Source organism: Limanda limanda, chromosome 8 (assembly GCF_963576545.1).
Source record: "Limanda limanda chromosome 8, fLimLim1.1, whole genome shotgun sequence".
In the NCBI taxonomy this organism is placed as follows: Eukaryota; Metazoa; Chordata; class Actinopteri; order Pleuronectiformes; family Pleuronectidae; genus Limanda; species Limanda limanda.
The window spans coordinates 2,749,848-2,770,054 of NC_083643.1; the positions used below are offsets into that span (position 1 = coordinate 2,749,848).

The 20,207-nt window shown below is 42.7% G+C and overlaps 1 protein-coding gene across 1 annotated transcript; it reads left to right on the forward strand.

Moving 5' to 3' along the window:
* The first annotated feature begins 1,629 nt into the window (after positions 1-1,629).
* Positions 1,630-18,480, forward strand: LOC133009021 (BTB/POZ domain-containing protein 10-like). The gene is made up of 9 exons (XM_061076422.1): positions 1,630-1,633; positions 1,888-1,972; positions 9,094-9,350; positions 10,570-10,879; positions 11,865-11,967; positions 13,450-13,570; positions 16,702-16,899; positions 17,163-17,273; positions 18,004-18,480. Exons 1-9 carry the CDS (start codon positions 1,630-1,632, stop codon positions 18,465-18,467), a joined length of 1,653 nt encoding a protein of 550 aa, XP_060932405.1. The 3' UTR covers positions 18,468-18,480.
* The last annotated feature ends 1,727 nt before the right edge of the window (positions 18,481-20,207 follow it).

The following is a 20,207-nucleotide window of genomic DNA, read 5'->3' on the forward strand; positions in this document are numbered from 1 at the left end:
GAAAAGTCTAAATAGAATATGATAAAATCTCTCTATATATATTACATTGCACCACAAGGTCCTTATACCTCTTGCAGGTTGTTAATTCAGAATCAGAAGGTATTTATTTATTGCCAAGTAGGTGTACACCTACCTGGAATGTGCTCTGGTTATTGGTGCATACAATGAACATAGAAACATAAAAACACAATAAATACACCAAACATAAGAAAAACAATAATAATAATAAAAAAACAATATATATTTACTCACTATTTACTTCTTATTTACTCACTTTTTCTAATATTTATACAAGGTAGCATTTATTTAGACATAAACATATTTATATAAAAATATATAAAAGACAAAAGATATAAAAAGTGAAGAAACTTTAACATTTTAATTAACTAATCCTCATCAGCAGCCTGTGTGTTTCCTGTAAATTAACTTGTTGCCACTTAATAGAATTTTCAGTTATCTATCTATCATTATTATTATTATTTTCATTGAGTTGTGTAATGTATTGTTCGCATGACCACGTTCATGTGGTCCATAAAATAAGAAAAACATCCTAAGAGGAAGACTGTATACCTTACTCTTAATCCATTGTAATGCACAGTGTTTTTATGGTGTCAATATCTCTATATATTGTTAATTGTCGTACTGAGATTTTGTGATACCCAATGTAAATTTGACATTGATTCCTGTTCTACTGTGCCATAAAAATATAAAAAAAAAAAAAAAAAATTAACTTGTTGCCTGTCTCATGTTCAGGAAGCGGACGGTGAGCGAGGTGCAGCTCATGCACAACCTGCGGGAGCACCAGCAGCTGCAGGAGCGGAGGGACTGGCTCCAGCTGCGGCTGCGTGGCCTCCACACGGCGGCGGCCCGGGCACGGAGCCCGGAGGCGGCCCGGCCGAGGCGCAGGAGGCCGCCGGGCCCGGAGCTCGCACCGGAGCAGGTCCAGCAGGCGTTGACCTTCCTGGAGAAACTACTCAAGTCCCCGCAGACGTGATTTAAATTAAATTTATTTTAAATTTTTTGTTTTATCAACATTCTTATTACAGAGCTCCAGGCTGCTGTGTATTTCATGTGAACCGTCTCCAGTTGTTATTATAACAATGCACTTGTTTTTATTTATTATATGTCTTCACTTGATTTGTGACATTTTATTTATGACTTTGTGAAACTTTTACCTTGTTGTGTTTGCACTTAAACTGAAGGAGATAAAGAGCTGGACCAACACTGTCGTATATTTATAAAAAAGTAGAATTTAAATATATTTAATTGATAAGATATAGTTGTAATATAGTATATTTCATATCATGATCTCATAATGTTAGTTTAACCTGTATTTGGATTGTAAACGCATGTTTAAGATGTAAATTGTATATTTTTATAAAAAAGTAGAATTTAAATATATTTAATTGATAAGATATAGATGTTATATAGTATATTTCATATCAGGATCTCATAATGTTAGTTTAACCTGTATTTGGATTGTAAACGCATGTTTAAGATGTAAATTGTATATTTTTATAAAAAAGTAGAATTTAAATATATTTAATTGATAGGATGTAGTTGTAATATAGTATATTTCATATCAGGATCTCATAATGTTAGTTTAACCTGTATCTGGACTGTAAACGCATGTGTAAGATGTTAATTGTATATTTTTATACGCAGACTACTTTAACTATCAACTATAAATGTGTAATTCTATGATTTACTATGTGTATCTGTGATAATATGAATGAATCAATGAATTTAATTAAACAATCGCTGTTCTCGCGAGATTTCATCTTGTATCGCGATATCGCCTACGTCATCGCCTGAAACCAAAACAAAGATGGAGCGGATGTGAGCTAACAGTCACCGGGAAAACTCGTGTTATTGATTATTCCTGAGTCTCCTGTGCTTCCGGTTCCTTGCCTGTCGGAGTCTCTCATCGTCCAGGAGAAGAGTCGTCCTCCCGGGGATGCAACACAACGAGGTACCGTGGTTAGAAGCTGTGATTTACGAAGCTAACGAAGCTAACGTTAGCCGACCGCCTGTGCTCTGAGCCGTTAGCCGTTAGCTCGGCGGCTAAATGCTAACTTAGCAGGTGACCGCAAACAAGTGTAAACATCCTTTGATCCGCTTTGAAGTCCAGGAAGGACAACGTGTCCGGGGACAGCTGGACTAGAGACAGAGTTTAGAGACGATGGGACAGAACCAGGACGGATTCCTCCTCCAGGTTTCATGTAGCTCGGCTTATGGTAACCAAGGCAAATGGTACAGTTAGCATTCTGATTATAGCTTGTTGCATTTCACACAGTTCCAAAAGGCTTGTGTTTGTATATTTGTATTTAATGACTCTTTGATTAGTGGACAACAATATATTTATCCCAAGGAGGCTTTGGGGACACTTGATAATTCATTTACATGATGCTATCACATATATCGAGTCATTAGTCTGAGTAATACTTGGAAATGGGGCTGGATGATAAGGCCAGAGATGATAGATGGGTTTACTTTCAAGATATGAATTTAATATCAGAAGTTTCCTGTTAACCAGATGGTGTGTGTGTGTGTGTGTGTGTGTGTGAGAGACAGCTGGAGAACAGGAGACAGCTGGAGGACGTCTCTGGATGTGTTGGTTTGATTTCACCATAGATCCACAGATTCCAGATTCACACTCACTAGAGGCGTAGAGGGACGCCTACTTTTTGACCGGACGTTGTTACCTTGGTTACATGCGTATAAATGTCATCACGCAGAGAGATATTTATGACTCCACCTTGTCTTGTGATTAAAAGGCCGAAACACATGATGATGCTCGGGTACACAAGTGAAGACATGTCCCTAATGTCCCCTGGTGGTTACTAACAGTGGCTGTGATTAGTGCGGTACAACATACAAGAGATATTTTCCCTCTTGTGCAACGTTCTGTAACGGGAAAGTGTTTAATTTGAAAAGGCAAAGAGGTAATGGTGTCTATTCTAAATTCTAAAAGGGTAATAAATGTGACATTAAAGGTTCACTGTGTAGAATGTAGTGACATCTAGTGGTGAAGTTGCATAGTGCAGCTGAGTACCCCTCATGAATCTGTTTACTGTCTCTTGCACTACATTGCACAGAAGCTTAATTGTACATATTTATATTGTTATATTTCTCTTAATTTCATGGGATTTTGGCTTTATTGTACATATCCATCATCTTATATGCTTTATATATTTAGATGTAGTGACATCTAGTGGTGAAGTTGCATAGTGCAGCTGAGTACCCCTCATTAATCTGTTTACTGTCTCTTGCACTCTTGCACAGAAGCTTTATTGTACATATTAATATTGTTATATTTTCTTACTTTTATGGGATTTTGGCTTCATTATACATATTCATCATCTTATATGCTTTATATATTTTTAACTTGGTATTAGGGTAAAGAAAACAACAATTCGTGCAATTTAGATGAAAAAACATCTATAATCTTATATTTAATGGCTCCCTTCAATTTAAATCTTACACCCTGAACCTTTTAAAACCAGCATTGATTTATTCCATCAAAGAGCAGTCATGTAACTCGCGGTGTTGTTATGAGCATCCCAGTCTCCACGGACAGGGATGCTGGGGAAAACGAGTGGCACTTGAACGCAGCACCGCTCGGTTTTTTCAGTCGAGCACGCGGCCATTCACAGATTCCCTGAATGAGCCGGTGCGCGCGTCCGCTGCTGGATCCGTATCGGTCCTGGTTTCTTCTTAATCCGGATTAACCCGAAGCGGAGCAGGAGGAGGAGAAGGAGTCGGTGCAGAGACGATGCTGAGGAGGTTTGAAAGTGATGGTGGAGGATGCTGAAGCTGCAGAAGCTGCTGAAGCTGCTGCAGAGCCCGCTGGGTTCGGAGCAGCTCCGGGCTTCTTCCCGCAGCTCATCCCCTGCTGCTTTGTCTTCAGCCGGCCCCAAGGACCCGAGCGGTAGGTGCACCTCCTCCTCCACCTCCTCCTCCTGCTCCTCTGCAGCCGCATCCAGCCCCGTCATTGTTGTGGTGATGTACTGAGATTCCAGGGTTTAGCAGAGAGAGAGAGAATCCCACACCGTCATCCAGCTTCTTCTCTCAGAATCAGATCTGCATCTTCTCATGAAACATCTCCTTCATATCTCCTGATTCTGTATTCTCATGCTGGGGTTTTGCATGGTTCCTCTGCAGCGAGGAGGCTGTTTTTAAAAGGGACATTTCTCTGTTTTTTGTAGTCTTTTTGTGTGTTTTTTTTTTTCTTCCATTGCAGACTGCAGCTCTACAGCACACAGTCTGTGTCAGCAGCCCCTGAATAATAGATGGGACCCTCACCCCTCGGGGCGCTCACCTCCTGCTTTTAATAGACCTCCTGCATCTTCTCCTCGGGCTTCGTGTGGTCGTGTGAAACCTCGATGCAGCAGCCGAGCTTCACCGGCTTCTCCAACAAAGGGAGAGCGGTGCATCATGTGCTGCTGCTGCTGCTTCCCCCGGTAACAGGAAACGGGACAAAGTGAAACACTAGCACTAGAAATGTTGGCGTCCGTGGATTTGCATCGCCACGCGAAAGAGGAGAGGAGCTGCTGTGATGTTGTGAGTGAGATGTTGTCCTCCTCAGTTCCTTTGTTCCCTCGGCTGATCCGGACTCTGGCTCTCTGCCTGTTTGGCTGCGAGAGCGGCTTTGGGTTTTTTTTATTGTCCCAGTTCTGCAAAACATTGAATCCCATCGGAGATATAAAACATTTATGCTGTGTCAGGCGCTCGTGTAATTACATAAATCCCCCAAAATATCAGTCACTCTGACACTTGGTTGTCTCTTATTACAAAAAGGGGAAACCTGGTTGTCAAACACCAGGAGGTTGTGTAACCTTGAGGGAAATGAACGTTACACCCGACGAGTGTTATTTGTCTTTCGATAACGATCCTCGGAGGCAGGATGTCCTGTGTGCACGTCATCTGGTTCACCTGAGCTCACGGAGGCAGACGGCTGCTGTGTGACCCTCGTCTTGTGTTCAAGGACATCTCCAGACACAAGGGGGGGGGGGGGGGGGATAGACAGGTGGAAAACACAAGAAGAAAGTGAGGAAGTCTCGGTTTAGTCTTTGATTTCTGACATCAAATGAATAGAGTTTGAAATTGAATTTGCCCCCTATGCATTGATTATTTAAACATATTTAATGTTGGTAAATGTAGGATAGGTTTGTGTTACTGTTTTGTGTAGATGGTTGTTTTGTCATCCATGAAAATACAATCAATCTGTGACCTTGACTGGTGCAGTAGGTGTTGATGGGGGATTCTATTGTGTTTGTTTGATGCTGACTCTTGTTTGTCCTGCATGCTTCATGTATTTTAATGCTTGAACTACTGAATACTTGTATGTGGTTATAATTAATGTTTTATCTGTTGCTTTTCTATGTTCTTTTTTAAACTCTTTCTGTTATTTGCTTATTTGCTTTTTAGGGAGCCTATTGTTACATCTGGCCAAGGACTGCAGATGGAAACTAACCTTCTGGCTAAATCTGGCATATTTACAGAAATGTCTATTAATATGCACTGTCCCTGTCAAAATAAACAAACAAACAAGGTGCTGAGCGGTCATCACACTGGGTTGTTGATGGTTTAGTTCACTGGTCTGTTCTGTCTGGGTCAGTTTAACCAAACATTCTCTCAAAGCTCAGAACAAACCTGTTCACCAGACATGATGCAGGAAAACCAAAGTGTGTAGTAATTCAGTTCAGTTCAATTTTATTAATATGCTTCCAAATCAAAACAAACATTATTTCATGGTAGTTAACATCAGCTGTTTTCACTCATGAACCTGGGAAATGTCTGGTTTCTCAGAGTGTGAAGAACGCAGCATGAGATGGTCCAGGTCGTACATGTTCACGAGAGGAACCTTTCTGGAGCATTTCTTCGAGGTGTGGATCCTGTGTAGAGAAGCAGGAGGCGGAGCTTGACGTATAAATGCTGCTGTGGAGACCACGTTGTTTTGTTTACAGCTCGTCCTCATCGGCCATTATCACCGAACGCTCTGCAAAGTCATCATCTTTCCAAATTGGTGTCTTCCTGGTTCATTGGTGATTTCTTCCGTTCTGTTTTAGAAACGTCATCAACACGTCCACTCGCCTGCTGTGAGTTTCCCTGAAATGTTCTTGCTGTATTCTCACTTGGTTAAGTTGGCTGAGATGTTTGTGTTCTCACGTACGTCTCCTCCAGGTAGATTCAGTAACATGTCAGAATACAGCAGATTATAGTTGTTATAATGACAATATCGCTACTTAAAGAGGATATTAATGATAACAGCAGCAATGAAAGCAGCACCGGTTAAAGACGACAATAATAATTACGATTTATTCATTAATGGAGAGTGCACTCTTCACTTGATGAGTTTTTCTTTTTTATTGTCACATTAAAACACCGACGTATAAAATCTGCTTCGGCAAAGTAGGTCAGAGCTTTATGTGTTAGTGGTTAATTCATGTGTTTCCACGGCTGTGTCGAGCAGGAAGTGCCACGCTGCTCCTTTTATACGTCATTAATTCAATTTTTATACAACGATAAGAATAAGTCGGTCTGCCTGCTCGTGAGTTTCCATCTCTGATGCAGCAGATGATCATCATCATCATATTTCATTGCAGCTCCTCTCAAGAGAGAAGGAGAGAGAGAGAGAGAGCTCTTCATTACCGAGACCTGGAAGCGTCTGTGCCTTGATGCTATTGATCAGATACACAACTGCACCGGCGCTTGGAAACTCACACATTTAACTACACAACTGCGGGAATTTAAATGGATTTTTTTACTGAATAATAATGTGCATTAATTATTATGAATAGTTTTTCCTTATTAGTTGATTTAACGGCTTTCAGGAGATCAATCTGTGATGTTTATTTTGAATTTTGAAAATGATTAACTGAGGATCAGCAGGATTATGAAAAATCTACTAAATAGATTTCCAGGAAATTTGTTGGAAGGAACATGAGTCGAGAAACAAACTCTTCAATGTTGTCGTGAAACCAGGAATTTATCAGTTTGTTGAACCTTGAGATATGGGATGTTTTTGTTTTATATGTTCACCAGTTTGATTATGTTTTGGATCGGATTTGATTAAAGGGGCAGGTCCAGGAATTTTCCCTTTCTTTAACAAGGCGAGATATTTGAGAGATTGATGAATAAAATTGTGTTTATTCAGGGGATTCATATCTCTGAGTGTGAGTCTGGGTAGAGCAGCCTGATTGAATTTAAATCGACTCTTAGACCTCGGCGATGGTTTGCTCTCTCCTGAGTGACATTTCCATTAGTTCTGTAAATGACTGTCAGGAGATCAATTCGTTATGTTCCAGTAAATTTAATATCCTCGGGTTCTAGACTGTTGATCAGACACCACGTGAAATCAGATGACATCGAAGTTGAGACAGAGAAATAGCCACCGGAGGAATCAACAGTTAAAATAATTGTTTCAGCTGCTGCAAACCTAAAACTCTGTCTATAGATTTATATGTTTTTCATGAGCTCCTGTTAGAAGGTAGCAGGAGAATTTCCGGAATACCCACAGCATTTCAATTTCATTCCAAATTCCAGAGTTTTTGTTGATCTATCCAGAGCAGAATTCATACGTCACGTCCTGCCTCCTGCTGCTCTACAGGCTCCGCCCCTCGCCTGAATAATTCCAGACATTTTCCGAATCGGACTCAGAAAATCTCCTTCATTTGTGAAAGACAAACGTCCGAGTGTCCAGCCCCAGTTTGTCTGGACACTTCCCGATGTTCGTGTCCGGAAAACAGCCTGAGTGTTAATATCCGCTGTGAGGTGGAGGGCAGATATTATATATAACATTTAACAGCTCTCTCAGGGCTGCTTGTCTCTGGGAGAAGAAGTGAATTACCGAGGCGCCTCTGAGGGAAGATTGAAGGGTCGTTATCCATCAGTCGGAAACATCTCTCAATGTGGAGCAAGTAAACAGTTGAGGCCGTTTCAGTTTCTGTCCTTTTACGTAAGTGAGTTCCGCTCGCTCTGATTGTTTCACTTGGATGCACTCGCTAATGGATACTTGGAGGTGGTGTGTGTCTGTGTGTGTGTCTGTGTGTGTGTGTGTGTGCAGCTGCGAGCTGACGTCGGGGGTTTGTTGTCAGCCTTGTTCCTGCAGCACTCAGCTTCTCGTACGGGTTCACACGAGTTGACTGCAGACTTTCTAAGGGCTCTCTCGTCTCTCGGCAGCTCGGCACGCACCGAAACGAACCCTCTCCCCTCCGAGCGGTTTCTGCACCAGCGCCCGTGTGAGTGAGTCCGGAGAGACTCGAGTCCGTGCACCAGCAGATCAGCCCTTCGTGATTGTTCCATGAAATCACACACGAGTGGTTTCTGATCTGTGTGTGTGACGAGCAGCGTGATCCCGCTCGGACTCGACGCTCTGTCCAAACGACTCTGGAGTTGTTCTGCAACTTCTGAAATGATTTTCTCCTCCACGTGCAGCGGTGGTTTTCTTCATGGAAGTCAAGTCCAGTCAAGTTGTGCTGCTCTCTCTCTCTTCGGCACGTGTAGCGTTCAAGAGCCGCTTCATCCGGACTGTTCCCACTGTTCTGCTTGTCTGGGATACGAACAGAGATCGATCGAATTATCAGTTATCTGATAATATCGAGTCTTTCACAGACATTTTGGTTTCAGTGTTCATGTTTGCAGATATTAAACCTTTTAATTTACAGGAAAAACAATTCAGAACAGATGTACGTGTTTATTTTCTTAATTCAAGTCTTGTATATTTAGTTGTATTATGTTTTCTTTCTTTTTATTTATTAGGTATTTGTGATGAAACTGGAACATATCAAGCCACATTCACATTTCTTTGTCTTGAGTCCGATAATGACATCTTAGGAATCATTGGCAATCATTTCAAAATATATATTTATCAGCTGATATATCGGTAAAGGAAATGTCTTACTCGGGAGGATCAGCAATGTGCCCACAAGAAAAACTAGATCACCTCACGATTGACTTTGCCAAAATATTAATTTTTGAAAGTCGTGTTGTCTGAGGAATAGACGACTCTCCTTCTGACTCTTATTCACTGTGTGTTTGTGTGTGTGTGTGTGTGTGTGTGTGTGTGTGTGTGTGTTCTTTCCTCCCCAGTGACCAGCAGCGTGGCTCCTCGGTGTTGGACTGGAACCAGCAGCAGCAGCAGCGGCGGCAGGTTTGCACCATGAGTCTCTACGGCTCCGGCTCCGGTGGCGGTGCTGCCGGGGGGGCCAGAGAAAGAGGAGGAGTGGAACATTACCGGGAACAACGGCGTCGCTCCAGCGACCGCTCACGTGACTCCTCCCACGAGAGAGGAGAGGGCCAGCTGACGCCGTGCATCAGGAACGTGACCTCCCCCACGCGGCAGCACGGTGAGCACCACAGGGTTTAGTGATGTGGTCCAAAGGTTCTTCTTCTCTTACTGCTTCCGTCTCTTAAAGGTAGATGATGCAGGAGCTTCTTAAAATACACAAAGTTTCTGCTCAGGTCTGATTTGTGTGTCCAAAGATAACGATGGATCAGTAACTGTGTAACTATGGTTACTCTGGATTTCACATCCTTGTTTTACTCCAAAAGACAAATCTGATCTGATTGGTCATGAGGGCGGGGCTATAAAAACATGGCGGCCAGGTTATTTAGTCACTGACTCAAACGCAGCCACTGGCGCCATCTCTTTCTCCCAGTACAACCAGCAACTCACAAATCCTCTGCATAGTACACATACTACATACTACATACTACATACTACATACTACATACTACATACTACATACTACATACTGCATACTGCATACTACATACTACATACTTCATAGTACATACTACATACTAAATAGTACATACTACATACTACATACCGCATACTGCATACTACATACTACATACTACATACTACATACTGCATACTGCATACTACATACTACATACTTCATAGTACATACTACATACTACATACTAAATAGTACATACTACATACTACATACTACATACTGCATACTGCATACTGCATACTACATACTACATACTTCATACTACATACTTAATAGTACATACTACATACTACATACTGCATACTGCATACTACATACTACATACTTCATAGTACATACTACATACTAAATAGTACATACTACATACTACATACTACATACTTCATAGTACATACTACATACTAAATAGTACATACTACATACTACATACTACATACTACATACTACATACTACATACTGCATACTACATACTACATACTGCATACTACATACTACATACTTCATAGTACATACTAAATAGTACATACTACATACTACATACCGCATACTACATACTACATACTACATACTACATACTTCATAGTACATACTACATACTACATACTTCATACTTCATACTTCATACTACATACTACATACTACATTCTACATACTACATTCTACATACTACATACTACATACTTCATACTTCATACTTCATAGTACATACTACATACTACATACTTCATAGTACATACTACATACTACATACTTCATACTACATACTACACATGGAAGTTTCCTGTACTGATCTTCACGTGTCCCTCTCTCTCCCCTCAGACCGAGAACGCGGTGACGGAGGCTCCTCCTCCAGATCCTCCAGTCCCCGCCCCCCCAGGGTCTCTCTTCCCTACTCCCACATGGGCGGAGCTCTGATCGGAGGACACATACCTCGGCCGCTCGGCCTCCCCGGAGTCGACCTCCACTCCAAGTCCCTGGGAGACATGATCTACGTGTATGACCTCAGCAGCAAGGAGGGGCCTCGCGGCGGCCTGCGGCTCGGAGAGCGAGTGACGCTCATCGTGGACAACACGCGCTTCGTGGTGGATCCGGCCATTTTCACCGCTCAGCCCAACACCATGCTGGGCAGGTGAGGAGTAACACCTTCTATAATAATACAGAAAACCATCAGTGTTTCTACAGCCTCGCACACGTTGTCCCGGTCGGACGCCGTCACAACAACAGGAACATTCAGACAAACTGTTGTGTACATGTTTAATTAGTTGTGTTTTTTAAAATACTCCTTTCGACCCTTGAAAACTTCACAAACGTGTAGAAACTTCAGGAAATCACACCTAAGAAAAACCATAACGAAAAACATCAGTACAGCTGATAACTATAAATATAATAAACTCAATAAAATAAAACTTGAACATAACAATAGAAATATAATAATACTTATCAAGAAGGAAGATAATGAGTTTAATTTATCTCTTTTACCACAGTAGTTACCACAATCATTTGTACAAGATTCAGAAGATGAGACCTTCAGAACTTGGACGTGGAGTTTTCCCAATTAAAATAATAAGTTGGTTGTAGGCTGCTGAATCGATTTAGTTTTTTAATATATAATAAAACATCTCCAGCTTTTGAGTTGGTATTTTTTTTTTACAGTCTTAAAATAATTCACTCTTTCTCCCAGTACAACCAGCAACTCGCAAATCCTCTGCATAGTACACATACTACATAGTACATAGTACATACTACATACTACATACTACATACTACATACTACATACTACATACTTCATAGTACACATACTACATACTACACATGGAAGATTTATGATATTTAGAGGTGGAGCCTGTGTAGAGCAGCAGGAAGTAAAGACGTCTCTGGAAAGCTCCGTGTGTTTGTTTACGTTTTCTACGAGTTCAAATCCTCTTTTTCATCTTAAGATATTAGTTTTTTTCGAGACATAAATATGTGTTTACATCCTTTAACCTTCTCGGGGTGATTCTCTGTTCACTGGTTTTATTCCTTCAATGGTTCAGTTTGAAGCTGGAACACGGAACAAACACACAATCTGCTCGTCACAGTCGGAACTCAATCACCTGTTTCTCTTCGTTCTCAGGATGTTCGGTTCTGGACGGGAAAACAACTTCACGCGTCCCAACGAGAAGGGAGAGTTCGAGGTGGCCGACGGGATCAGCTCCACCGTGTTCAGAGCCATCCTGGTGAGTCACTTCCTGTGTTCAGAGCCATCCTGGTGAGTCACTTCCTGTGTTCAGAGCCATCCTGGTGAGTCACTTCCTGTGCATCACTGTGCTTCTACCTGTTTACCCTTTTCTATCTCCTTCACCTCCTTCAGTCCTTCCTCTCTCTGGAACCTCTCTGAGTTCAAAACCCTCTTCAACAGAAACTGAAATAGTTTCCTCACCTTCTCTTTCTCCACCTGCTTCCACTTCTCTTTCTCCTCATCCTTTCTTTCCTTTCTTCTCCCCTCGCTCCATCACTATGTTGCAGTTTTTCTCTCGACGTCTTCCTGTCGTTTGAAATCAGAAAGTTTCTATTGTGTTGTAGATATAAAATGTTTGCAGAAGGTTTTTGCAAATTCTAAAAATACATCAGTAACCTAAATTTTCTAATTTCCAAAAGTACTCTTCTATTATTACCAGATTGTTTTTTAACATGATTATGCAAAAGCTACTGAAGGATGTTCTACGACTCAGAGAGGAACTCGTTAGGTTCTGGTGATGATCAGAATCAGATCCAGGACGTTTTTCACTTTCTTTTACACTAAGAGACATTTTAATGAGACATTTTTCCATTGATTTCTTAGAGAATAATTCATGAATCTCGATGAAAGACGGAGAACAGATGAATTCCTGAAATCCATCTGTCTCTCCTCTTTGAGAGGACGTTTCCAACGAGAAGAACCGTCTCCTCTGGAAACCACATTTCAATCCACAAGATCTGGATTTTTATTTAGCTCTGCACCAAATTACACCCACTCATGAATATCAGTCCCTTTTTAAATATGTCTAATTATTCCTGGATCCACTTTATGATCTGGATCCTCACTAAAAATTAAATGAGTTGATCCGTCCAGAAGCTTCTGTGTGATCCTGCAAACTCTCAGCTGGAAGCTCCGCCTCCTCTGTGGAGCTGGAGATCTGATGATGTAACGGACGTTTGCATGAGAGCGTTTGTTCTCTGGGAATAAACAAAACCCCCCCGAGAGCAGGAAGTGAGCGAGCGAGCTTCTCCTCCTCCTCCTCCTCCTCCCACTGCTCCATCACAGTGTGTGGTGGTTGAGTCATGTGACCCGGGCTGCACAGAGTGGGCGAGCGAGCGTGGAGAAGTGGAGCAGGGAGGGATCTCTCTCTCTCTCTCTCTCTCTCTCTTTCTCTTCCTCTCTTTCCTGTGACGTTGCTGTCAACACTTCTCTGTCCTCCTCCTCCTCATCCCTCCCTCTCTCTCTCTCCCTCTCTCTCTCTCTCCCTCCCTCTCTCTCTCTGCCGCCTGTGTGAGCGTTTCAGCATCAATAATGGCGTCTTGTTTTCTCTCCCATGCTTGTGTGTGCATGTGAACAACCCGCCACTCGGCCCACTTGTTCATTTGCTCTCTCTCTCTCTCTTTGTGTGTGTGTGTGCTCTCTCTCTCTCTCTCTCTCTCTCTCTCTCTCTCTCTCTCTCTGCTGCTGCTGCAAATGGCAGGATTACTACAAGTCGGGGATAATCCGCTGTCCTGATGGAGTTTCCATCCCCGAGCTGCGGGAGGCATGTGACTACCTCTGCATTTCCTTCAGCTACAGCACCATCAAGTGCCGAGACCTCAGTGAGTATGAACGCCGCTCGCTCGCTCGCTCGCCCGCCACCCGGCGTGTGAAGCCAGCCGCCGACACTTCTGCTCAGGCACTTAGTTTTGGCGAGGGACCCACATGGTGTGCGAGGACAGGAGACATGTGATGTCCTGTCCCTCAGCTCGGGAGCCGCTGGAGCTCAGGCGTTAGGGGGGGGTGTTGACGTGTTGGAGCCGAGCAGCTCGCTCAGCGTTGTGTGCGAACTGAGTTTGTTTGTGTTAATGCTGTTGGGGGTGTGTGTGTGTGTCTGTGTGTGTGTGTGGAATACTCGTTTCTATTAGCTCTCTGGGACCTTTCCCATCACAAACACTGGTCTTGTCAGGACCTCATGGGGACCTCATCACTGAGCTCCTTGTTGAGGTCAGGGTGGGAGAGGTGCATTGTGGGTAGGTTATGGTTAGGGGTTATGGTTTTGGTCAGGCACTGATAAAGATAGCTGTGCAAACCAGTGTGTGTTGTTATTGTGCGTCTGTGCGTGGGAAGAAGAGCTTCAGCTCACAGACTGCTGCTGCTGGAGGTGTGTGTGTGTGTGTGTGTGTGTGTGTGTGTGTGTGTGTGTGTGTGTGTGTGTGTGTGTGTGTGTGTGTGTGTGTGTGTGTGTGTGTGTGTGTGTGTGTGTGTGTGTGTGTGTGTGTGTGTGTGTGTGTGTGTGTGTGTGTGTGTGTGTGTGTGTGTGTGTGTGTGTGTGTGTGTAAGTAGGTCACGATTAGCAGTGAAATGTTGAGCTTGTTTCTCAGACTCTTGTGTTTCACTCTCTCAGTTCAGAACGTAGATTTCTCTCTTTAGCTTCTGCTGCTTTGTTTCTAATTTAAAACTGAAATAAATCCACATGAACTCGACACTTGAAACTCGATTTGTCTTTGTAATTTTTTAACGTTGATCAAAGCCGCTCTGCAGATGTGATATTGAGGTCATGAGTGGTGCAGTGCTGCTGGTTCATCGTCTGCAGCCGAACTTAGAATGAAAGTTTCCTGTCAACCCGAAGCAGAGTTTACAGGAGAGTCTCAGACCTCAGCCTGGGAACAAACATGTCAACATGTAAACATGTAAACAAACACGTGAACATGTAAACAGTCGTAAAGACAGAAGCTGAAGCTCCGGCTCCGAACGTCTCGTCCTCAAACAACAATGAATACAAATAATAAAACCAGTTCATTTTATTGTCTTGTCATTTGAACCCCGGAGGTAGAAGCAGTCAGTTCTTTATTCTGATAAGATCCTGGTTCTGCACCGGGTTTTAATCATCTGAACTTTGGGCCTTAAAAAGTCTCATATGTTAAAATATTACACACTTTGTTTTAAATATGTTGAAGTAAGTGGTATTGTGTTACTGTTCATTAAACACTACTTGTGTCATACTAGTTAGTTTTTTAGGTGAAATGATTATTATTATCTGATATTTAGTTGAACATAATTAGAGCTTGATCTATTTATCGGTTGCCTGATGAAATGGGCAGATATGAGCCTGTCAGATGGTTCTATGGAACTGAAAACTTTACTTTTATATAATAAACTATTATTACTAAAGTATCAAGACTCAATTATATTTCTTGGTCATAAGCATTTGATCTATATATCTATATTGCATCAGAATCAGAAAGATTTTACTCTCTAACATCTGTATCTATTAGTGGTGGGGGAAAAAATTGATTCTGTTCAGTATCGCGATATTTTGCACCCGCGATTACATCGATACTGTAGCACAAAGTATTGCAATATTTAAAAAAAAAAAAAAAGAAAATCATGACGAGGAGAGTTTCAGAGTTTAAAAGATACCTAGTGTGTATGTGGAAAGCATGTTCTCCACTGCAGGAGATATAGTAACGTTCCAGAGGAACTTTAACATCTGAGCATGTCGACCAACTGCTTTTTCTGAACAAAAATGCCAATATTCCCAAATGAATTTAACATTTTGGGTCATGACCTTGCAGATCACAATTTGATTGAAGCTCTAGGTTCCTCTTATTTATATGATTGAGCTCAGTGTTCATGTGAGAGGTCTCCTATTCAGAAAATAATTACAAAGGTCCTGTGTCCTGAATGTTCAAGGACAAAGTTTTTGCACTTCAGTTAATGTGTAGAAGACAATGTTGTTCACAGAATTAAATGTGACATTTGAAGTGAGGTGAGCAGTCTTATTTTCCTCATTTTTTGTAATGCCTTTGAATAATATGGGGGACATGAATCTCAATATATCGCAGAATCAAATCGCAATACTTGCAGTATCGCAATATATCGCAGAATCGCAATACTATTGGATCGTGGCCCAAATATCGCAATACCATTGAATAGTCACATAGTATCTATGTCAGCCTCAAAACTTCAGTCTGACTCTAAATTAAATTTTAAAAGTTTGAAAAAGAGAAAACATCTAAAGCTTCTGTAGTTTTACAAACAATTTCACTTTCAAGTCCGATAACGTCTCCTCACCATCTCTCCTTGTCTCCTCTCCTCCCCTCTCCTCCTCTCCTCCTGGTTTCTCCTCCTGCTCTCCTTGTCTCCTCTCCTCCTCTCCTCCTCTCCTCTCCTCCTCTCCTCTCCTCCTCTCCTCTCCTCCTCTCCTCCTCTCCTCTCCTCCTGGTTTCTCCTCCTGCTCTCCTCCTCTCCTCTCCTCTCCTCTCCTCTCCTCTCCTCTCCTCTCCTCTCCTCTCCTCTCCTCTCCTCTCCTCTCCTCTCCTCTCCTCTCCTCCTCTCCTCTCCTCTCCTCCTCCTCTCCTCTCCTCTCCTCTCCTCTCCTCTCCTCCTCTCCTCTCCTCCTGGTTTCTCCTCCTGCTCTCCTCCTCTCCTCTCCTCTCCTCTCCTCTCCTCTCCTCTCCTCTCCTCTCCTCTCCTCCCCTCTCCTCTCTCCTCCTCTCCTCTCCTCTCCTCTCCTCCTCTCCTCCTCTCCTCCTCTCCTCCTCTCCTCTCCTCCCCTCCCCTCCCCTCCCCTCCCCTCCCCTCCCCTCCCCTCTCCTCTCCTCTCCTCTCCTCTCCTCTCCTCTCCTCTCCTCTCCTCTCCTCTCCTCTCCTCTCCTCTCCTCTCCTGCTCTCTCCTCCCCTCTCCTCTCCTCTCCTCCTCTCCTCTCCTCTCCTCTCCTCCTCTCCTCCTCCTCCCCCCCCCCCTCAGGCGCCCTGATGCACGAGCTGTCTAACGACGGCGCCCGGCATCAGTTTGAGTGTTACCTGGAGGAGATGGTTCTTCCTCTGATGGTGGCGAGCGCTCAGAGCGGCGAGCGGGAGTGTCACGTGGTCGTGCTGACGGACGACGACGTGGTGGACTGGGACGAGGAGTACCCCCCCCAGATGGGGGAGGAGTACTCGCAGAGTAAGTCACACGGAAGCTGAGACGAGTCAGAGAAGAAGATCTGAAGAAGAACTTTATCATTTATTAAAGATCTGTCACATGGAGACTAATGTTTTATTAATCCTCAAAAACAATCATTTACTTTACAATCTGCTGTTGGTTCATGTTGAATGTCTCTCTCTCTCTCTCTCTCTCTCTCTCTCTCTCTCTCTCTCTCTCTCTCTCTCTCTCTCTCTCTCTCTCTCTCTCTCTCTCTCTCTCTCTCTCTCTCTCTCTCCCCTCAGTCATCTACAGCACCAAACTCTATCGCTTCTTCAAATACATCGAGAACAGAGACGTCGCCAAATCGGTTCTGAAAGACCGAGGACTGAAGAAGATCCGTCTGGGGATCGAAGGTCAAGAGAGAAACTTTCTTTATTATTATCATATCATCTCAAATATCATCGTTTGTGCTGCTGACATTAATCTTTACTCAGATTCAGAAATGTATCTGTTATTTTATGAGCTACAACGACCCAATTTATATTATATTTTATAATTATGAACTATTCAATTGAGTATTTTTAGCATTAAACTACTGCTCAGATTTCTGATTACATACAAAACGCGTGTAGAGAATATTTAATCGAAGGTGAAGAGAAAAACTCCTTTATTATTATTATATCATCTCAAATATCATCTTTATGTTGCTGACATTAATCTTTACTCAGATTCAGAAATTAATATATTTTTTTTTCGACCCAATTTATATTATATTTTACATTTATGAACAATTCAATTAAGTACTTTTAGCCCTAAACTACTCCTCATATTTTAGATTTAATACAAAACTCGTTTAGAGAATATTTTATCGTTGTTGTGAAAACTTTCTTGTTTTAAAGTTTCTAAACAAATCAAGTTAAATATTATTATTATAAAATGCTTAGAACAGTTTCTCACTGCGACAGAGACGTGTTAGAAAACTAAAAACTCTTTAACCAGGTTTCCTTCAGTTTCAGCAGAGCCCCGCTAGCTGTTACCACCTGTTTCCAGTCTTTATGCTAAGCTAAGCTAATTGATGAACCGGTTACTGGACAGCAGGAGAGCGAGTGGGCGTGTCCTGACCCTTCGGTTTCTCTCCTGCAGGTTACCCGACCTACAAGGAGAAGGTGAAGCGGCGTCCCGGAGGTCGTCCAGAGGTCATCTACAACTACGTGCAGCGTCCCTTCATCCGCATGTCGTGGGAGAAGGAGGAGGGGAAGAGCCGCCACGTGGACTTCCAGTGCGTCAAGTCCAAGTCCAGCAGCAACCTGGCGGCCGCCGCCGCCGACATCCCCCAGGACCAGCTGGTGGAGCTGCACCCCCCGGGGCCGCCGGTGGACGAGCTGGACACGCTGCCGCCGCCGCCGGGCGCCAACGACCCCCACCCGCCGGCGCCCGGGCAGTGGGCGGAGAACAACGCGCCCCCCCCGGAGGGCGTGAACCAGCAGGACAGTCCCAGCCCGGCGGCGCTCAGCCTGGCCCACGGCAACCAGCAGCACGGCAACAGCTACACTCAGGCCACGTACCACTACGAGCCGGACCCCGACTCGCCGTCGCCCTCTGCATGACGAGGCCGCTCGCACCCCCCCACCCCCGCCCACCGCCCCCCCCTGCCCCCCCACTCTGTCTCCAACTGGTGTTTTACATGGTTTCACTAAGTTTAGATTCATGGCGACAGAAACAGGAAACACAACACGCACACGTCTGGAAACACGGAGCTGAACCTCTCGTCGTTGTTTTCGGAGCCAACACAAACGCCGCTGCTCCTCCTCCTCCTCCTCACGTTTACGCTCCTCCCCCTTCCCCCCCCCCCACCGAGTGGAAACACCACTTTGCCTTCTGTCGCAGCCTTTTCTCTCACGCACAGCGTCCGAATGAACGAGGACGGACAGAAGCACATCAGCAGCCGCCGCTCGTCGTTCAGCTGGATTCCTCCGAGCGGAGGAGAGTCTCTTTCTGTTCACGTGTTCAAAGACAGAGGACTGTATTTCCTTTCAGTGGACTGGTTGTGTGTGTGTGTGTGTGTGTGTGTGTGCGTTTGTGTGTGTGCGTGAGTGTGTAACGGTTTCTTTATAAAGAGTTTTTTATGGATGAGGATTTTTCTGATGTTTCACTCGATCTGCTGTTTATAACTTAATTTGGTTCCTTGTTTTTGTTGTAAACTCCATTTTTTTCCACTTATTTAATTTTGTTATGGATTTTTGTTCCACTGGTGTTTGAGTGGCTGCTCTGTAAACTCTGCACAGGTTCATCAGCGCCGCTGTGAGCTCACAGGATGTCAGAAAACACAAAGTTTTTCTAATAAAGAGAATTCACAACAACTCTGATCTGATCACTTCCTTGTTTCACACAGTTTGTCTCTGTTTTAGTTTGAAGGATTTCACATGGAAGCTCATGGAACTCAACAACGTTAGATCCAGGATTATCCTTCACTTTCTTTAACATCAGGTGTTTTTTATTCAACATTATTGCTGATTTCTCAGAATAATTCTTAGATCTTTAAGAATAAAACCTGATATTTACGAGTGTGTATAATTTGGTGCAATGATCCAAATTAAAAAACATATCTAGTGAATTTAAATGTGGTTAAATAAAGAAAATAACGTCTTCACAAAGCAGAGCAGATGGATTTTAGGATTCTCACAGTACGACTTGTATACTATGTTTATATTATATAAATATGAAATATGTTATACATGCTTTATTGAACTTGTGGTCAGACTTTTTCCTCATTGAAACTATTTGCATCTTGACCCATGTTATAAGATTATATTTTGTGTATTTCAGATATAGAAAAACATCAAGCTGTAGACAGATTTATTATTTGGGCGTTTTCATTAATCTTCCTTTCAGAAATGTACACATATAAAATCTAACATTTGATTGGACAATTTAGACGGATGAGTAACTGTCGACTGGATAACCTTTGACCTTCAGAATGAAAAATATCCTGAATCACCTTCAATAGAATCAGACACACGACACTAGAATGTTTCCTAACACCTACAGGTTTGTGACAGTGACATTTACTTTATTATAACATATCTGTTATCTTGTTTGAAGCTGATAAACATGTTTAAAAGAAAAAAACCTTATTAGCATCCATCTTGTCAATTAGTTTCTGTGCTTTACAAGAAATATTTGATTTGATTTTTTAAATCCCTAAACTCTGCATCAGTTTCACTTTCCAGAAACAAAGTCTATGTCCATTTTTATTTACAGACTACAGGTATATGAGGTTTGATATTTATCATTTTAAACATAAAGAAACTATCATAAAAAAAAGTATAAATGAAATCACATAAAAC